The sequence below is a fragment of the Eumetopias jubatus genome, unplaced genomic scaffold (assembly GCF_037043125.1).
Source record: "Eumetopias jubatus isolate StellerSeaLion01/CBP00866 unplaced genomic scaffold, mEumJub1_p1.0 scaffold_9, whole genome shotgun sequence".
NCBI lineage: Eukaryota > Metazoa > Chordata > Mammalia > Carnivora > Otariidae > Eumetopias > Eumetopias jubatus.
Window position 1 is genome coordinate 116,610,500 of NW_028274815.1, and position 17,288 is coordinate 116,627,787.

A 17,288-nucleotide genomic window follows, 5' to 3' on the forward strand; every position below is an offset into this window, starting at 1 on the left:
AGGGTTGGGTAGGTAGAACCAAGGGAAAGGGAGGTGGGAAGAGCTTGATCCAGAGAATGAGTCAGTATCTTTCAAAGATACTATTGAGCCCAAATACCCCCATAACCCAAATAAATCCCAGGGTCCTACGTGACTCAGGCTTAGCCTTCAATGTCACATTCAAGAACTGTAGTGTAAAGGACAAATATTTGAAAACAAAGTAAATATTTAGCTACAGGATACTGAATGGACAACTTCAAGCTACCCCTACTTTGATGTAATACTATGTAGCTATTAACAAACAAGGAGGCAGCTAGGGACTGATCTCTCATGTTGTTGAGTTAAAAAAAAAAAAAGGCACATTTCAGAACAGTATGCACAGTACCCTATCATTTATATTCAGAATGGGGAGGTCATATATACATATAAATATGTACATACATATACATATGTATATGCAAAGAATATATTTTTTTAAAGATTTTATTTATTTATTTAATTGACAGAGAGAAACAGCGAGAGAAGGAACACAAGCAGGGGGAGTGGGAGAGGGAGAAGCAGGCTTCCTGCAGTGCAGGGAGCCCAATGCGGGCCTCGATCCCAGGACCCCGGGATCATGACCCGAGCCGAAGGCTGTTGCTTAACCAACTGAGCCACCCAGGTGCCCCTGGGAGCAGAAATTGATTGAAGGGTGCTGGGGGCAGAAATGGGAAGGAAACCTATATCCTTTCATTCTCTGGGATTTTGAATTTAATGCATTTTAACCTATTCAGAGATTAATTAAAATGTATTAAACCCAAGAACAATAGTCCAACTCCCAAAAGTAATTTAAGAGTGACTCTAATACTTAGAGTTCTTGAAAGACATCAAAGGGTCTCCAATCCATGTCAACATCTTTAGAATTTCCTGTGTTCTTACTAATCCTCTCACGCCACACTGCTGCCTCTCACTCACTCAGCAAACTTGTCACTTCCATCAAAATGTGTCCCCCTAGGCCCTTTCCCACAGCTTTGCTTTTCTTTTTCCTTCCCACCTTTCCCCTCCAACCTCTGTCATCCTGTTATCCCAGTTTTGTATCTCAAAAGGAAGCAATCAGACAAGATAAAACTCTCCCTAGAAAGCCAGGGCAAAAAATTAGTGAGCAGGCAAAGGAATTCCCCGTTAATGTCCCCATTGTACAAACGGAAGGCCCACCGAGGGACAGAGTTACCCAAAGTTACAAAGAAGGTCAGAAGCAGAGTCAAGACAAGGGTTCAGGGCTCCTAATTTGAACTTGTATTCCAGGCCATTCAACCCATTTGCCCCAAGGCAAGCTTCTATTCATCCTTCAAAGCCTGCCTCAGATGCCCTCTCTTCCCAGCAGCCTTCCTTGAATCTCTCTCTTTTTTCTTTTTTTGGATTTCCCTACCATCTTGTCCTACCCACTGTCATAGTTCTTATCTCCCTGTATTGTAATGTCTCTGATGATATTTCTGTTTACATTGAAGGAGATTCTCAAGTATAGAAAAGGTGTCTGTCTCCCAGAGAGTAACTAGGTATTTCTGAGTGTGGGGAATTAAGTGAAAGTGATGGGGTTTTGGAATATAGGTGAGGTTCAGTGGGGTGGAGTCCAGAGCCAATGACCAAGAAAGAATTCTTGAGACGTCTTTGGTGCAAAATGGTGGTTTATTAAAGCATGGGGACAGGGCCCGTGGGCAGAGAGAGCTGCTGCACCGGGGTTATGAGGGGTGGTTGATATATACCCTGGAGTTGCATCCCACATATTCAAGTTACTCAATTTCAACTATATGACTTTGACCCCCCCCAAAAAAAAGATAGAGGGGCGCCTGGGTGCTGGGTGGCTTAGTTGGTTAAGCATCTGCCTTTGGCTCAGGTTGTGATCCTGGGGTCCTGGGATCGAGCCCTATGTTCAGCTCCCTACTTGGTGGGGAGCCTATTTCTCCACCTCCCTCTGCTTGTGCTTGCTCTCTCTCACTCTCTATCAAATAAATAAATAAAATCTTTACTAAAAAAGATAGAAAAATGATTTTCCCCGTTTATAACACTGTTATGAGTTTCACAAATATATTTGCACCAAAACAAAATGTACTAGAGTAAGATTAGTAACTCAAGCTACCTCTTAATTTTCATGCAAAAAACTTTTTCTTTCTTTTTTTTTTAAGATTTTATTTATTTATTTGACAGAGAGAGATAGTGAGAGAGGGAACACAAGCAGGGGGAATGGGAGAGGGAGAAGCAAGCTTCCTGCGGAGCAGGGAGCCGGATGCGAGGCTCGATCCCAGGACCCCGGGACCATGACCTAAGCTGAAGGCAGACGCTTAACGACTGAGCCACCCAGGCGCCCTGCAAAAACTTTTTCAACACGTGTAGAAGTCTTCTATAGTTGTGTTACAAACCTCCACAAACATAGGGGCTCAAGACAACACCCATTTATTAGCTACAGTTCTAGAAGTCAGAAGTCCAGGCAAAGCTCATCTGGGTTTTCTGCTCAGGGACCCACAGGGGGAAATCAATGTGTTGACCTGCTGTGTCCTCATCTGAAGACGCAAACAGGCAAAATTTGGCTTCCAGGCTCCCTCAGGTTGTTGGCAGAATTCACTTTCTTGCAGCCCATATTATTGAGATCCCCATTTCCTTGCTATCTGTTATCCAGAGGCCCCTCTGAGCTTCTAGAGGTCCGTCTTGGGTCCTTGTCATGTAGCCATCTCCACAACATGGTGGTTTGCTCCTTCAAGGCCAACACAGGAGAGTGTTACTTGAGAAAATGATTTTATGTTAGGTAAAAAAAAAATGCTGTCTATTTTTCACACATAGGCTTTATAACTTTTATGCTATTTATTACTATATGTATATACAATATTTCTATACACAGTTGCATATACAGAAACATGATCTTGGGCCTCCGGAGTCTGAGCCTCAATTTCCTCTTCTGGAAAATGGGGATAACAACAGTGTCCATCTTGGAGAGTTACAGGCACACAGTAAATGCTCAATAAATGTAAGATGCTAATTACATTAATCCTGAAGAATACAGAGGGCTTAGACACAAGGAGAGTAGGTGGGGGCGGGGGAGGGCTCCCTAGGCCAAGGAAACTGCCAGAGCAAAATCCTGGAAGCAGGAAAGCAGGTGGTGGAGTATGGTCATTTGCACAGTGTGCGTGTGTGTGCGTGTGTGCGTGCGTGCGTGTGTGTTGACAGAGAAGGCTAAATGCGTGTACTCATTCAGTACTTACTGAATGTTTATTGTGTACCGGGTACCATGAGACCATGCCTTGGTCCAGATGGTAGGGAGCCAAGAAAGAGCTGTGAGTGGAAAAGGGCAGTGGTCTGAGCTGCAGAGGGCCCATCTGCTTCTAGAAGAGAAGCTGCCGCAGCAGGAGGGAGCCCCACTGTCTACTTTCTCCTTCCCAGCCTCAAAGTTGGAGGGATGCAACCATTTCCCTTCAAAAGTTCTAAATGTGGGAATTCATGCCGGGCATTTGCACCTGAGCAGCTCAGTTGGGTCCTTGTCCACACTCAAACATACCCACGGAACACCAAAGGCACCACCCCATCCTCACACCTTGGGCAGGTGGACTAAAACTAAGCTGGGTATTTCACTTCCTGTCACCTGCCTCCTCTTCCTGAAATGAATCCTGTTCTGACTCTGACTCTCCCCTCCTCCCGGGAGGACAAACACACACAAAGGGCTGCCTGAAGGATGGGACGGGATGTACTGTTTAGAAAGCACGGAGCCAGCCACTTTGCAGATGGGAAAACTGACTTACCCAGGGCGCCAGGCCATGAGCCCAGGATAGAACCGGGATTGAAATTCGGATTTACCGACAATCGGCCAAGGTCTTTTTCATGGTGTTCACACACACACACACACACACACACCCCACCCCACCCTCAATTTAAACACCTCTGAGTTAAACAACAAACCTTCCTGAATAGAAATTCTAGGGGTACGGCCCCTGGCTAAGGTATGGGCCAATTTGTTGGTGGGGAATTGAGGGATTATGTCTGCCCTAGGTGGCTTTACCGATTAGGGTTTTTTCCCATCTGTCTCAGTTTCTTCACCAGTAAAATGGAAAGAATAATATTATCTACATGAGAGGATTGTTGTGAGGATTCAGTTAATCCTCAACACAGGTAAAGACTTTGAATAGTACCTGGCACATAGAAATCCCAATAGTATCATAATTAATATTTTCATTTAACTGTAGTTCTGGAGACTAGTAGGGGACAGGGGAAAGCTCTGTTTTCTAGAGTGATCAGGGCTCCGGGTTTTGACTCAGATCCCAAGCTACCCACTGGTCTTTGCCTCAGCCTTGCCCTCTACCTGAGAGGAGAAAGAGGGAGAGACCAAAGGGGAGGCGGTTCTCCAGCAGGACTCATACCTTCGAGTACACGCATGGTCTCGTGAAGGACACACCCAGGCTGACACATCTCTGCCCTTTGAAGTGGGGGGGCCCCCAAGCCATTGGGGAGCCCCCAGGGCTTGGTGAGGGCAAGCCTCAGGCCCAGACAGGAATAGAAGGGTGGCCTCTTGACCTCCAATCCTGGAGCCCATAAAATTGGGCAGGTGCTTATATCTGAGCAAAGATTGGATGGGCATGGGCATCTGTAAACTCCATGCGTGTGAGCTCATGCGCACGTGTGTATGTTTGTACATGGATGCCTTTGTGTGTATGTGTAGATGTCCATGTCTATCCAGCAGTAGCACTTTCTAATTGGAAATGAGACTCCAGGATTACCCCTAGCATGGTGCCCACTGCCTCTTTTTACAGTGCTTAGGCCCAGACCAGGGTCCCAGAATACTAAACTCCCAGCCGCCCCCCACCACCAGGGTCAGTAGATGGCTCTGCTGCTTTGTAATTCTAAGCAGGTGCCTTGACCTCTCTATGCCTCCGTGTGCCTCTGTTTCTCCACTGTAAGATGAGTTTGGATGAATTAAGATCTGAGGTGTCCTCCAGCCCTGATAATAAATCTCGCAGTAGAGAGTGATGGGTCCTGGGGTTCCAGGAGAGGACTCCACTGGGCTAAAGCCCCCTATATCCACAGGCCCCTCTGACTCTACAGAGAAACGGAAGACTGGAATCTGCCCTAACAGCCTGTACATGGGGTTCAGCTAAGTCTGGGAACAGAACCCAGCTCATTTAGGATATCAGAGTATACGCCAGGAGCCCCTTCCCTGGGCTTGGGGAACCAAAATCCTGTGCCCAGTAGGAAGTGTGCCCAGTAGAATGCTTCCTATACCAGCATAGAGGGTCCAGCTGGGTGGGGGTAGGGATGCCAACCATCCATTTGGGAAGACACACACACACACACACACACACACACACTTAGTCATCACCACTGCTTGTTTATCGAACAAATCACTGTCCTTCAAAGTAGCTCTGGACATATGGGTGGGGAAGGCTGCCTAGAGGAAGAAGGGGTGAGTAGAGTCCTGAAGACAGAAAATATATGAATTCAGAAAGACCTGAAGAGGGCATTCTAGGCTGTGGGAGAGTGGGAGAGTGCTGAAGAGACAGTGAGGAACATGACAAGCTGCAGGTAGGAGAAGTGGGCAGGAAGCAGGAGAGGGCTGGACCTGGTTCATGAAAGGCCACAGATTCTGTCTTAAGGAGTGTGATACTTGGGTGCCTGGGTGGCTCAGTTGGTTAAGCGACTGCCTTCGGCTCAGGTCATGATCCTGGAGTCCCGGGATCGAGTCCCACATCGGGCTCCCTGCTCAGCAGGGAGTCTGCTTCTCCCTCTGACCCTCTTCCCTCTCGTGCTCTCTATCTCTCAGTCTCTCTCAAATAAATAAATAAAATCTTTAAAAAAAAAAAAGGAGTGTGATACTTTGGGAGCCACAGAAGTTTTTAGAACAGGCAGACGGTGTGATGGGAGCGGCATGTTAGGGATTATTTAGCTTAAGTCAGCAAGGAGGTCAGGAGAGGACATGAAGTTAGCAGGAACTAGAGGTAAAAAGCAGAAGCTCAGGGTTGCACAGAAGGAGGACACTTTGGGACATCACTCCAAGGGCCAAAATAATGCTCCCCGCCCCCCCCCGCTCCCCCAAGCCTCTGGGTATTATCTCCTGGCTTCTTCTCCTAGTTGCTAGGGCTGAGGAGTCCCTCTGGAGTTTCAGACTAGGCTGGGACAGGATTTTATCACTAGAGCATGCAGCTCCCACCTAGCTCACTCCCTGCCTCCTATTGGGCCAGATAGGCAGCTCTCAGACCCACCCCCACCCATGCTGCCCCACTGAGAGAGAACCTCTCGCCCTGGAGATTTGGAGGACATGTATTTGTGGTCTCTCCTCAGGTATTTCCCAGGGCATTGGGAGAGATGGGGGTCTAGAATATGGGATTGGCAGAATCCTGAGGGTTGAGAGTTTGAAAGAATCTCTCGAAGCTTGGATATGTTAAATATGACAGAAAAGGAAATTGAGGCCCACAGAGGTAACAGGACTTGCTTGAGGCCACACAGCAAGTTTGGGGCAGTCAGGACTGGGCCTAGGTTTCCCTGGAGAGGCTGAGGAACCCTGGGGATTAGATACATGTAGAGAGTGAAGGGGATTGGGTTCAGATCCTGGTTCTATTTATTATGGCTTTGCAACCTGTAGGAAATGTTAGGCTCTCTGAGTCTGTGTCCTCAGCTGGAAAATGGGGATAATACTCACCTTTTGGGGTTGTTGTGGAGATCAAAATACATATAAAGTGCCACAGCACAGTGCCTGGCACTCAGTGTTTAGTAAATGTTAGCTAGTGGTCTGGCAGAGGCAATAGTAGGTACAATGTTTGTTGAATGCATTATTGAAAATGAATCCAGAGGGGCGCCTGGGTGGCTCAGTCGTTAAGCGATGGCCGTCGGCTCAGGTCATGATCCCAGGGTCCTGGGATCGAGCCCCACATCAGGCTCCCTGCTCAGCGGGAAGCCTGCTTCTCCCTCTCCCACTCCCCCTGCTTGTGTCCCCTCTCTCACTGTGTCTCTCTCTGTCAAATAAATAAAATCTTAAAAAAAGAAAAAAGAAAATGAATCCACATACTGACAGTGAGATGTGTGAGCCTAAGTTTCCCCTTGTGTAAATTGGGACAAATAATCCTTGTCCCGTCACTTTTCTGTCCAGCCCTGGTAGCAATATGGATTAAATAAAGTATGAACGCTCCAGTACAGAGCTGTCTCTAGATGAGCTATTCAGCCCAGGACGATTCCTCTCCGCATCCCACTCTGCAAAATTTCCCGTCAGCCTCGCCAATTCCCCTACACTCCCGGGTGCTCCCCTGGAACCAGGGAAGGGGATGTCCTCCACCTCTCTGCCTGCCTGCCCAGCTGAGGAAAAACAGTGGGAAAGCAGAGAATGTGTAGGGGTGAGGAGTTGAGACAAAAGAGGGAGGGAGAGCTGGGAGAAGGTTGGTGGGGAGAATGCAGGTGCACGGACGTGGTGCGGAGTTGACAAAAGGGTACAGATTGGGGCACAAGGGTAGAGGATGCCGGCGTAAGGATATGGGGGACCCACTGAGGGCGCTGGGATGTATGGACGGAACGCAGGAAGATGGGGATCTCGTAGGGAGTGGGGACCCTCCTCATTAAGAGGTCCGTGGGTCGCCCTGCGGCAAGTAGTCGAAGCTCGCACCAGTGGCCTCTCCGGGGGGCCCCCCCCGAGGCTCGGAGTCCGGCTCCCGGGCAGGATCCACCAGCCGGCGAATCGTGGAGGGGGGTGGGGTGGGGGTATCCGCAGCCTGGGATTGGCCACCGCACCGCCGGCCAGTGACGCGAGGCGGGCGGGCCCCTTTGTGACGTCACAATCAGCTGTTTGAACGTTCCAATTTGTGCAGTGAGCCCGGCAGCTGCCGCACAGTCTCAAAGCCCCGCGGGCGAGCGCAGCAGCTGCGAGCTTCCGAGCCGGAGCCCCGCCGCCTCCCCGTCCAGCCCCCGCGATGCAGCCCGGCCTGTGATCAGCGCCGACGCCCGGACGCTCCGCCGCACAACTACCTCAGAGCCCCCCCGCCCGCCGCACCGCCCCCTCCCCCAGGTGAGTCCCGACCGGGGCTTCGGCCCAGGGGGGTCCTGCGTCCGGAGACACGCCCGCGGTCCCCGCTCCCGGGTCTTTGTTTCCGCCCGCGGCCGCCGGGCTGCATTCCCATCTCCCGATTGGCTGCCGCACGCCGGTAGACCGTGACGTCTCCCTATTTGCATATGACATTGAGACGTCACCAAGGCCGGCACCGGCCCCCGGCTCGGGTCGCCTGTCCTCCCGTGACCCAGTAGGCGCTGGGTCGGGGCTGGGCCCACGGGTGAGGGACGCTGAAAGGCGGCAGGACCGGAGGGGCCTCGGCAGTTTCCTAGGCTAACCCAGGTGTCGGGGTCAGGCCCCCGATCCCCTACTTTCTCCTTGGGTTCGGGCGGCGCTGCTGGGTCTAGGCTGGGGGGCGGGTGGTCCTCAGGAGTTCAGGGGCAGCCAGAGCTCCAGCTCTAGGTCGCTGGGGCGGCGCCAGATGGCGGAATACCCTCTCTCCAACTCCAAGCTCTGCACCCCCCGGGACTACCGTAACATCTCACTGCTGTGTGCACTTTAGCTGATGTCACTCCCAGCCCCCAAACAAGGGGTCTTAGACGCCATTTCATGGAAGGGGAAACTGAGGCCCGGAGAGGGGAAGTTGCTTACCCGAGGTCATGAAGCCAATTAGATTCATGCCTACTGAGTGAATGACAGATGCATTAGCCACGGCACATGCCTGGTAGGAAATCAATACAAGTAACAAGTTACACATCCTTCTAACACTGGGGACTGACTCTACCTTAGGCTCAGTACCATCCAAATTCGATGGGGCTCTTAGGTCCCCTCATTCCTGGATCTTTTTCCAGGAGGTCTCTGGAGACGGGGTCCCCTTCTGTGGCCTTGACCCTCACTCTGTACCTTGGAGTCCCAGAGCCCAATAAAGTCACTGCCTCCCAGCTCTTTAGACCACAGAAAGGTGAGTCATTGGCTGCATCAGGTTGTCTCCAGGACTGATGTTGGGGTGGAATGGAAGGTGAGAGTTGCCTCTGTTTGGCCCTTTCTTACCTTCCCAACCCCCAGCATTGTCTGCTAAGAAGGACATGACCTGACCTAGTGCTGGTGAGGAGTAGGGTTGTGCTGCCCCTTTCTCTGCTCACAGAGACGGGCAGGAGAAAGGAGTAGGAGAAGGAGAGCTTCTGGCTTTCCAAGTGGCCGGGCCCAGAGACTGGGCCAAGAGTCCCACCCCAGCCCGCTTTGCTAAAGGATGGGGTGGGGTAGAGATGGCTTGGAGCTCAAGTGCTATTCTGGGCACAGCTGCTGTAGTTATTAAAGGGAATGGTTCTCCCTGGAGCAGGGCTGGGAATGTGAGAATCAGGAAGCTGGCAAAGATGGGAAAGAAAATCCGGGAGGCTCCCCCAGTGGTCATGAGAGGGGGCGGGTACTGGCCGGCTGGTGCACTGTCCCTCTTGGCTCTGTCACTTAATTGCTGTGTGACTTCAGGCAGGGAGCTTCCCCCCGCCGGGCCGCCTTTACCTTGATCTGTGTGTCATTAGAGGAGACCCACTGCAGGTTCTGCTGCACAGCAGGTGCTCTGGTAAATGCATGGTGAATCTTGGTGTCAGGCACTCCAAGCCCTTTTACAGCTGGACAGAGGGGTTCTGAGATGAGAAGTGACTCGCTGAGTTCTGACTCCTCTCTGACCTCCCTATGGCTCCTGCATCATTACCTTTTGGGGCTTGTTTGCTGAGGCTTTCCTGACTGTGTATACTCTGGACTGGATGTTTCATGACCTGGGGCTACACCTGCCTGGCCACCGTCTAGCTCTATGTCTTTTGATAGACTTATTTCCTCGGATTCTCAGGTTGTAAAATGGGCCAGGTGAATATGATGGGCGGGCAACAGTTCTTAACTTCCCTTTCATCTTCTCACTGAAGTAGTAGGTTGTTGCAAGAGGGTGTGCCTCATCAAGGCTCCAATCTTCCCTTCCTTCAGGAGGGGCCAAACTTTCTGGATTTTTGGTAACTGAGTAACTAACTCCCTATGGCTAACAGATGGGTTGGGATATGTGGCTTGTGCTGGGCAGACCCTAGTTGGGGGTGCCCAACCTTTTATAATCTCTGTAGATCTCCCACCAGAGAAGCCAGCACCCAGGGAACACTTTCCTTCTGGAGCCCACTGCGGGCCTGCAAATGTGGAAATACTCTCAGTTTATAGAGGTTGGAATGATTCTGGTGGCAAGTGTGAAAACATACCCAGGGAATGGGAGAGGTAGCAACAAGCATAAAAATACCTCAGGTGGGGGATGCCTGGGTGGCTCAGTCAGTCAAGCGTCTGCCTTTGGCTCAGGTCATGATGCCGGGGTCCTGGGATTGAGTCACGCACGGGGCTCCTTGCTCACAGCGGGGAGCCTGTTTCTCCCTCTGCCTGCTGCTCCCCGTGCTTGTGCTCTCTCTCTCTCTCTGACAAATAAATAAGAAAAATCTTAAAAAAAACAAAACAAAAACCCAAAACCTCAGGTGGGTTAGCAATAAGTGTAGAATGCCTCCAGGGAATGGAAAAGTGGACATGCCCCCAGGAAGTTCTACAGGAAGTGTGGAATCATCCCTAGAGGATGGTGCCAAGTGTCTCAGTAGCAAAATGGTTGACCATCTTCAGGGGACAGATGTGGAGGCTCAAGTGTTGGGACATCCAGGGGACCCTTAGCCAGGCCTAGTCCTAAGGTAGGCTGAAGTGGGGAGAAGGGCAGATCTATAGCCACCTCCTTGGTGTCTCCATTCCTGGACCAGGGGGTCTCCTTCCTCATTTTCATCCAGGGAAGGACTGATTTGAGGGGTTGGGTCCTGGTCCAACCCTCAGTGCTCATCCTTAAGGGCTCCTGGGGTCTGACAGGCCCACCCTTCATCATCACCTCCCACTGACCTGCTGTTTCTCTGGGGCCAGGCAACCTGATCTTCCTCCTAGCCAAGAATGCTGCCCTTGCGCAGGAGCTTAGGTATAGAGGGGGAGAGAGGGAGCGCCCAAGGGAATAGGATCTTAGAACCTTGTCTGACAGACACAAATGAGAGCTGTACAGTCACACGGTGGCGGTTCTGCAGGATTTCTGCCAGCTAGCACTTTTCAAGCCAAACAGGCTCAAGTAGTGGTTCTTCATATTTGGGGTCAAGGAATGATGGTGGGAAATCATGATGAAAACTTCTTCCCAGAAAAATACTTTGGCCACCAAGTTAAAAACACCTAATCTGGACTAATGTCTAATGTCTAATCCAGCAAAAGCAAAGGAGTACAGTGATTATGGGTGCTGCCTATGGAATCTGATAGCATGGGTTTAAATCCAACCTCTGTGTCTTATTAGCTGTTGAGACTTTGTGCAAGTTACCTTATCTTCCTGAGCCTCAGTTTCTTCACCTGTAAAAGAGGGCTGATAATTAGACCCACTTCCTAGAGTTGTGAGAAGTACCAGTGGTGATATGTAAAGTGCTTAGTACGGTACCTAGCACATGAATGTTAGCTATATTATGATGATGGTGATAAGTAATCACAATAATTGGACAGTTTCTTCATTGCTTGGAGAACTTCAGGGTCCAGCTTGGATGTCCAACCCTCTGGAGACCTTTCCTGATAGAATCTGGTCATATATATATCACTCCTTCCATGTCCCTAGAGCATGCAGTAATATTAATAACTAATTGATTCGTTTATTGAATGCTTACTCTGTGCCTGAGTATGGCTCTAAGCACTTTGTGTTTGGTTCATTTAATTCTTAGTGGAGCCCAGAGGAGGATACTATTTATTAGCTCATGTAATTCTTATAAGGGCCCAGAGGAAGGTGTTTTATCATTGGCATTTGGCAGATGAGAAAACTAAAGCACAGAGAAGTTAAATAACTTCCTAAGGTCACACAGAAAATAGAAAAAGCCTGAAAGCAGACGGACTTACCAGATCGTGCACACACCGCAGAGCTTCCCCACACATCCCTGTCGTACTCTTACTGCGCTCTGGGGGCTGGGGGTGGGATCCCCAGCCCGGAGTCAGGGGTAGTGACTAAAGTCGGTGGGGGCTCTGACTCCTTCTCCGCACCTCGCAGGTTTCTACACTGCCGTAGGACGCCCCCCTTGAGGCCGTTTCATCCCCGGCCATGTTCCAGCGCCTCACCAGCCTCTTCTTCAGTACTCCCCCTCCCCCCGAGGACCCCGAATGCCCCCTAGCCTTGGTCTCCGAGGAGGATGAAATGGACGGCTGGCTCATCATTGATCTGCCGGGTGAGGCCTGGGTCAGGGGCCCGGACTCTGATTCCTGGGCCTGTGAAAGGGCAAGCGGCCGAGCAGCGGAGGGGAAGGGAGCTGCTAAGGCACTGGGGAGTTCTCCCGGCCTACTGGGCAAATGGGGCCGAGGCAGTGACACTGAAGGCAGGGGTAACAGGGCCCCAATCCCACGCAAAGCCTGGCTGGGCCTTCTCCTGGCAGCGCAGCGTTGGGGCCCATACCTCACGTGCCCTAGGGCAGCCAGTCGAGACTCCTGGCCCGTGGGTGCCCCGTGGGCGCGGCGGGCGGGGCTGCGTGTCTGACTAACGATGCCCTTTCTCTCCCCGCCCCACTGTGTCCGGTGTGTGTGTGTGTCCCTCCCCGCTGCGCCCCCTTCTCCGCATGGCTCCCCCTCCCGCGCCCCGTAGACAGCTACGCGGCTCCACCCAGCCCCGGGGCCGCCCCTGCCCCCGCAGGCCGCCCCCCGCCCGCGCCCTCCTTGATGGACGAGAGCTGGTTTGTTACCCCTCCCGCCTGTTTTACTGCAGAGGGGCCCGGACTCGGGCCCGCCCGCCTCCAGAGCAGCCCGCTGGAGGATCTCCTCATCGAACACCCCAGCATGTCCGTTTACGTCACCGGCAGCACCATAGTGCTGGAGTCTGGGCCCCCCTCCCCGCACCCCGACGCTGCCCTGCCTGACGGCGACCTTAGCGAAGGGTGAGCGGGCCGGGGACTTGGCCTGGAGACCTGGAGACCGGGGAGCGAGCCCAGGAGCTCGCCCCGCGCCGAAGGGGCGGAGCCTTTAGAGGCGTGTCTTCGGGGGCGGGGACGAGGCTCGGAGCGGGCCTGAGGGGAAAGGGGCGGAGCTTTAAGAGAGGGCGAGGCCGGGCTTCGTGGCCCGGGCGGGGCCTGGGAGAGACCGAGCTGCGAGGCTTGCGGCGGGTTTGGCGGAGGGGCTAGGCGGAGCGCCGAAGGGGTGGGGTTTTCAAGAGGCTGGCTCGGAAGGTTAGAACCGAATTGGAGGTGGGAGCCGAGGCCTTCCCTGGAGTCCGGTTTACCCGTTACAGGGGTTAGAACGGAGGAGGCATCTCCAGGCTGGCTCGGAAGAAGGGTTGGGACCCACTAGAAGGGCACTGGGCGCTCTGCTAAGAGCAGAGACAGCACTGCGCCAGGGCGAGGGTGCGGGGACTGGGTGGGCGGAGTGTCCGGCCCTGACCGAGCCCTGCTCTGTCCCCGCAGGGAGTTGGCGCCCGCCCGCCGCGAGCCCCGGGTCCTGCACCACGCCGCCGCCCCTGGGCCCGCGCGGGCTGCGCTACTGGAGAAGGCGGGCCAGGCGCGGAGGCTGCAGCGGGCCCGGCAGCGGGCCGAGCGCCACGCGCTGAGCGCCAAGGTGGTGCAGCGGCAGAACCGCGCCCGCGAGAGCCGTTCGCGGCGGCCCAAGCACCAGGGCAGCTTCGTCTACCAGCCGTGCCAGCGCCAGTTCAACTACTGAGGGTCCTCCGGTCGAACCACAGACCCCTCGCCGACTCCCGACCCTGTCGGGCCCCTCCGCCGCAGCCAGTGTGTTGCTCGAGGAGCGCCCGCAGCCCACCTGGGTGGGACACTACAACCTCCCTCCTCCTCAAGTGAGGTGGGGTGCTAGCCCCCTCCCCCCTCGATTTTCCCACCTCTGATCCTCTGATCTGCCTCTGAATCCCCTCCTGTCCTTCACCCTCCGACCCCAAGCCTGGCATCTAATCCTCCATTTCCTTCCCCCTTGACACTCCATTTTTCCCTCCTTTTCTGGTCCCTGTCCCCATCTCTGCCTTGACATTCCCCTTCATCCTTGCCCTCCGGTCCTGTACCTCTGGCCCACTCCTTGTTCCACTAATCTCTTCTCCTGCATCTAGCTCTTTCCCCGCCTTCAAGTCCCACTTTACAAGCCTCACCCATTCTCATGTTTGGCACTACGCTCACTCCTGCTCCTTTATTCATTCCCAGTAATTCCCTCCCAAATGGATGGGGGAGTGGGCCCTGAGGCCAAAGGGTTCTGCCTTTAGTCTCCTCCTTCCCTCTCCCCTTGGAGTTGTTTAGGCCTGGAAAGGTAAAGTATGTAGAACAGGGCTGTGAGATGTGAGTTGGAGAAGGTGGAGGGAACTGAGGGAAAGAGGCAGCCTACTGGAAACGTAGACAGGACATACAGGTTAAGAAGCTGTAGGGAGCAGGGCACCATGGGAACTGGCACTGTGCTTGCTCAGAGAGGCCAAGCCCTCCTCTTGGGCTTGAGCCTGAAGTCTGCCCCCACTTCCCTTGCCTATAATACCACTTCCCAATTCTCTTTAGAAATCCACCCCTCTGCACACCCCTGAGTCTGAAGGGCTTAGTACCTTGTTGCCCTGTCCCCAACATGTCACCCCAGGAGTAGAGGCTGGGCAAGGCCCTGCCATCCTGGCCATCTGTTCACATGCCCAAGGTGCTAGAACTAGTTTAGGAGAGATGCAGGCCAGAGGGCTTGTAGGCAGGGAAAGTGCACACCCCAGAGTAAGAATGCAGGAGAATGATGCTGGGGAGGACAAGCTGTGGGGTGAAGCCATCCCAAGGAGGACAGCTCAGCCTTCATGTTGCCTCTGGCCTTGTATTTCACACACTGCCTAGGATGACTAATAAACACTCCTGGATAGGAAGCCAGGAGCCCCACTGGCCCATTCCCCAAATAGTTCTAACCCAGGGTCGGGGCCTCACATTTCCTCCCCCAAGGCCCTTCCTTTCTAGTCTGATGGGGAGAAATGGGTGCCCTATGGTTCCCCTTGCCCTCTCCTCCAGTGAGTAACTGGAGGAGGGAACCTGAATCCCTGGGTGAGACAAGAGGGGACACAGGCAGTGTTGCCCTTCTTGTAGTGGGAGTGAATTTTGGGCTCAGACACCAGCAACAGCTTCTTGGGATACCCCGAGTTGCTTCCCTTTTCCTCTAACTGTCCTTTTCTAGTGTGTGCTCTTTCTTCCTTGAAACTTTTAAGATTTCCTGTTACATATTAACATAGGTCTTCCCCCTCACTCCAGTTCCAGGTTTCTTGGCCTCACTGCCAAGCTGAGGCTTGGTTGGAAAACTGCGATCCCATGAGGGTAAAGGCAGCTGCCCTCCCTGGATAAGGGAGGGGGGTAGCCCATGGTTGCTGGGGTGGGGACAGAGAAGTTCCTGTTGGGGTCTCCTATCCAACGGAGTAAACCCAATCTACAGTAAAGGCAGATCAAAGTCCCTACGCCAGTCCTAACTAGGGCCCCAGTAGTTGACAACCTTGCTCCTTTCGCCAAGGTTCTCCTGCAGTTACAACCTAGTTGTTTTCTTCTTCCAGCTACCCTGTGGTCACTTCACAGCCAGCTTAGGGTCTTCAGCACTTCCAAGAGGAGTTTCAGCTCCCTGCCTACCCCTCTGCTGCCGGCTGGGGCAGAGGCTCAGTCCTGGGCAGTCCCTATGATCCTTCTGGGGCAGGTGGGGAGAAGAGTGAGTTATAGGGCATTTGGTTCAAATTTCAAAAGGCCCCTCCCTTACACATATTTCTGGAGGCTCCTGTAGTTCTAGAACTCAGCAGTCTCACCACCTGGCTGGTAAGGCTCATGTGTTTTTGTACTTTCCTGTAGATCTGTAGCATTTGAGTATGTCTAGATTCCTAAGAACCAACGCTACTCAGTCTCCTGCTAGTCTGACTCCTGAAGCATCAGAGCTCGTCCTACTGTATTGACTGTGTGCCTTTCACCTTGAGCATGCTTCAGGATTTTCTTTTTCTTAAACCACAGAACTTGAATACACGAGGGAACCTGAATTCACAAAGTCCTATGCAACCTTAGACAGGAGGGGGTGAGAGAGTCCGTCCTGACTGATGTTTTCAGAGACCATGGAGAAGTTTGTATTAATTGTCAATATTACCAGCACTTTGCCAAAACTGAGTATGTCAGAGGGACCCCTGTTTCTAGAGTGAGACCCAAGACATCAAAGGGCAACTTATAGTAATTCCTCCATACGTCTGAGTGCTCCCTTCAAGCTGGCTGTCACGTTCCAGCTTCTGCCAGTTTGGCCCCAGCAGGGTACCATATGTGTATGAATGCAGTTTGCGGCTGTTTTGGGGTATGCCTGCTCCCTGACCCCCACCTGGTATCCTGATCAATTTGTTCTAACCTATAATGTCTTAGATGCAACAAGGACCCCACTAGAGCTCTTGGATGCCTTCTCAGATCCATGTGGCTTTATGTGAGGGGACTGAATGCAGACACATCGGAGCCCCTTGTATCTTCCCTTTTGCCTTGCCACCTAGTTCCATATGGAACCAACAAGTTGAGTGTATCCCTCATAGGTGTTTTGTGTTGAGACCGACTGAAATGAGAAGACTGTGGTTGATCATGTTGTGACATGTTGACAGACTCAAGGACACAACCACCTCGATCCAGTCATGTGGCATGCCTGTGTATGTGTATAACAGGATTCTGATTGTTAGATTTTAATGTTATTCCTCTATGGGAGAAAAAAATTAATATAAAAACAAATAAAAATCTATTTAAAGCACATTATGCTTTCTGTCTGAGTAGAGCACTTTGCAATCTCAAGCACAGTATTGGCACAGGGATTATTAGGCTGGCTTTGGTTATGGTTGTGTGTCATACATACATGGAAAGAACAGGGAAGATAAGCTTGTCGGGAACACAGCCAGACAACTGTGGGATCTGACTCATAAATAACTACTTCTGGAGGATCCTTATAACCCAAGATATATATAAAGACAGTTGAAACAGAGATGAGAGTGAGAGCATGATAGAGTCACTGACTTACCCTTTTGGTTTCAGGCATTAGGTTCTGGTAAGGTCAAGAAGACACTGCAGGGGAAGGGACGGACTCTGTGTCTAGCTGTAGAAGATACAGCAGAAGGCTGAGGCCCAGACCAAGCCAAGGACAGAGCCCCAAGCATCAGAGTCTCCTGAAGGTTGGGAGTAGGGTGGGGGCAGAAGCAGCAGGTTTGGAGACTGTAATTTTTAGGTAGGAATTGAGCCAGGAAAGGGAAAAACCTGGGCATGTTGATGAGAAACCAGCCCCAAGTCTGATACAGGTGAGAAATAGGCACCCA

At 52.2% G+C, this 17,288-nt stretch overlaps 1 protein-coding gene across 2 annotated transcripts; it reads left to right on the forward strand.

The window, feature by feature from the left end:
* The first annotated feature begins 7,776 nt into the window (after window positions 1-7,776).
* TP53INP2 (tumor protein p53 inducible nuclear protein 2) lies at window positions 7,777-16,732 on the forward strand. 2 transcript variants are annotated; one of them, XM_028118943.2, is made up of 4 exons: window positions 7,777-7,987; window positions 12,039-12,213; window positions 12,624-12,912; window positions 13,435-16,732. In XM_028118943.2, exons 2-4 carry the CDS (start codon window positions 12,090-12,092, stop codon window positions 13,685-13,687), a joined length of 666 nt encoding a protein of 221 aa, XP_027974744.1. In that variant the 5' UTR covers window positions 7,777-7,987; window positions 12,039-12,089; the 3' UTR covers window positions 13,688-16,732. The 2 variants fall into 2 exon arrangements, with proteins under 2 accessions (XP_027974744.1, XP_027974745.1); XM_028118944.2 differs by having other exon boundaries at window positions 12,744-12,912.
* Window positions 16,733-17,288: the final 556 nt, after the last annotated feature.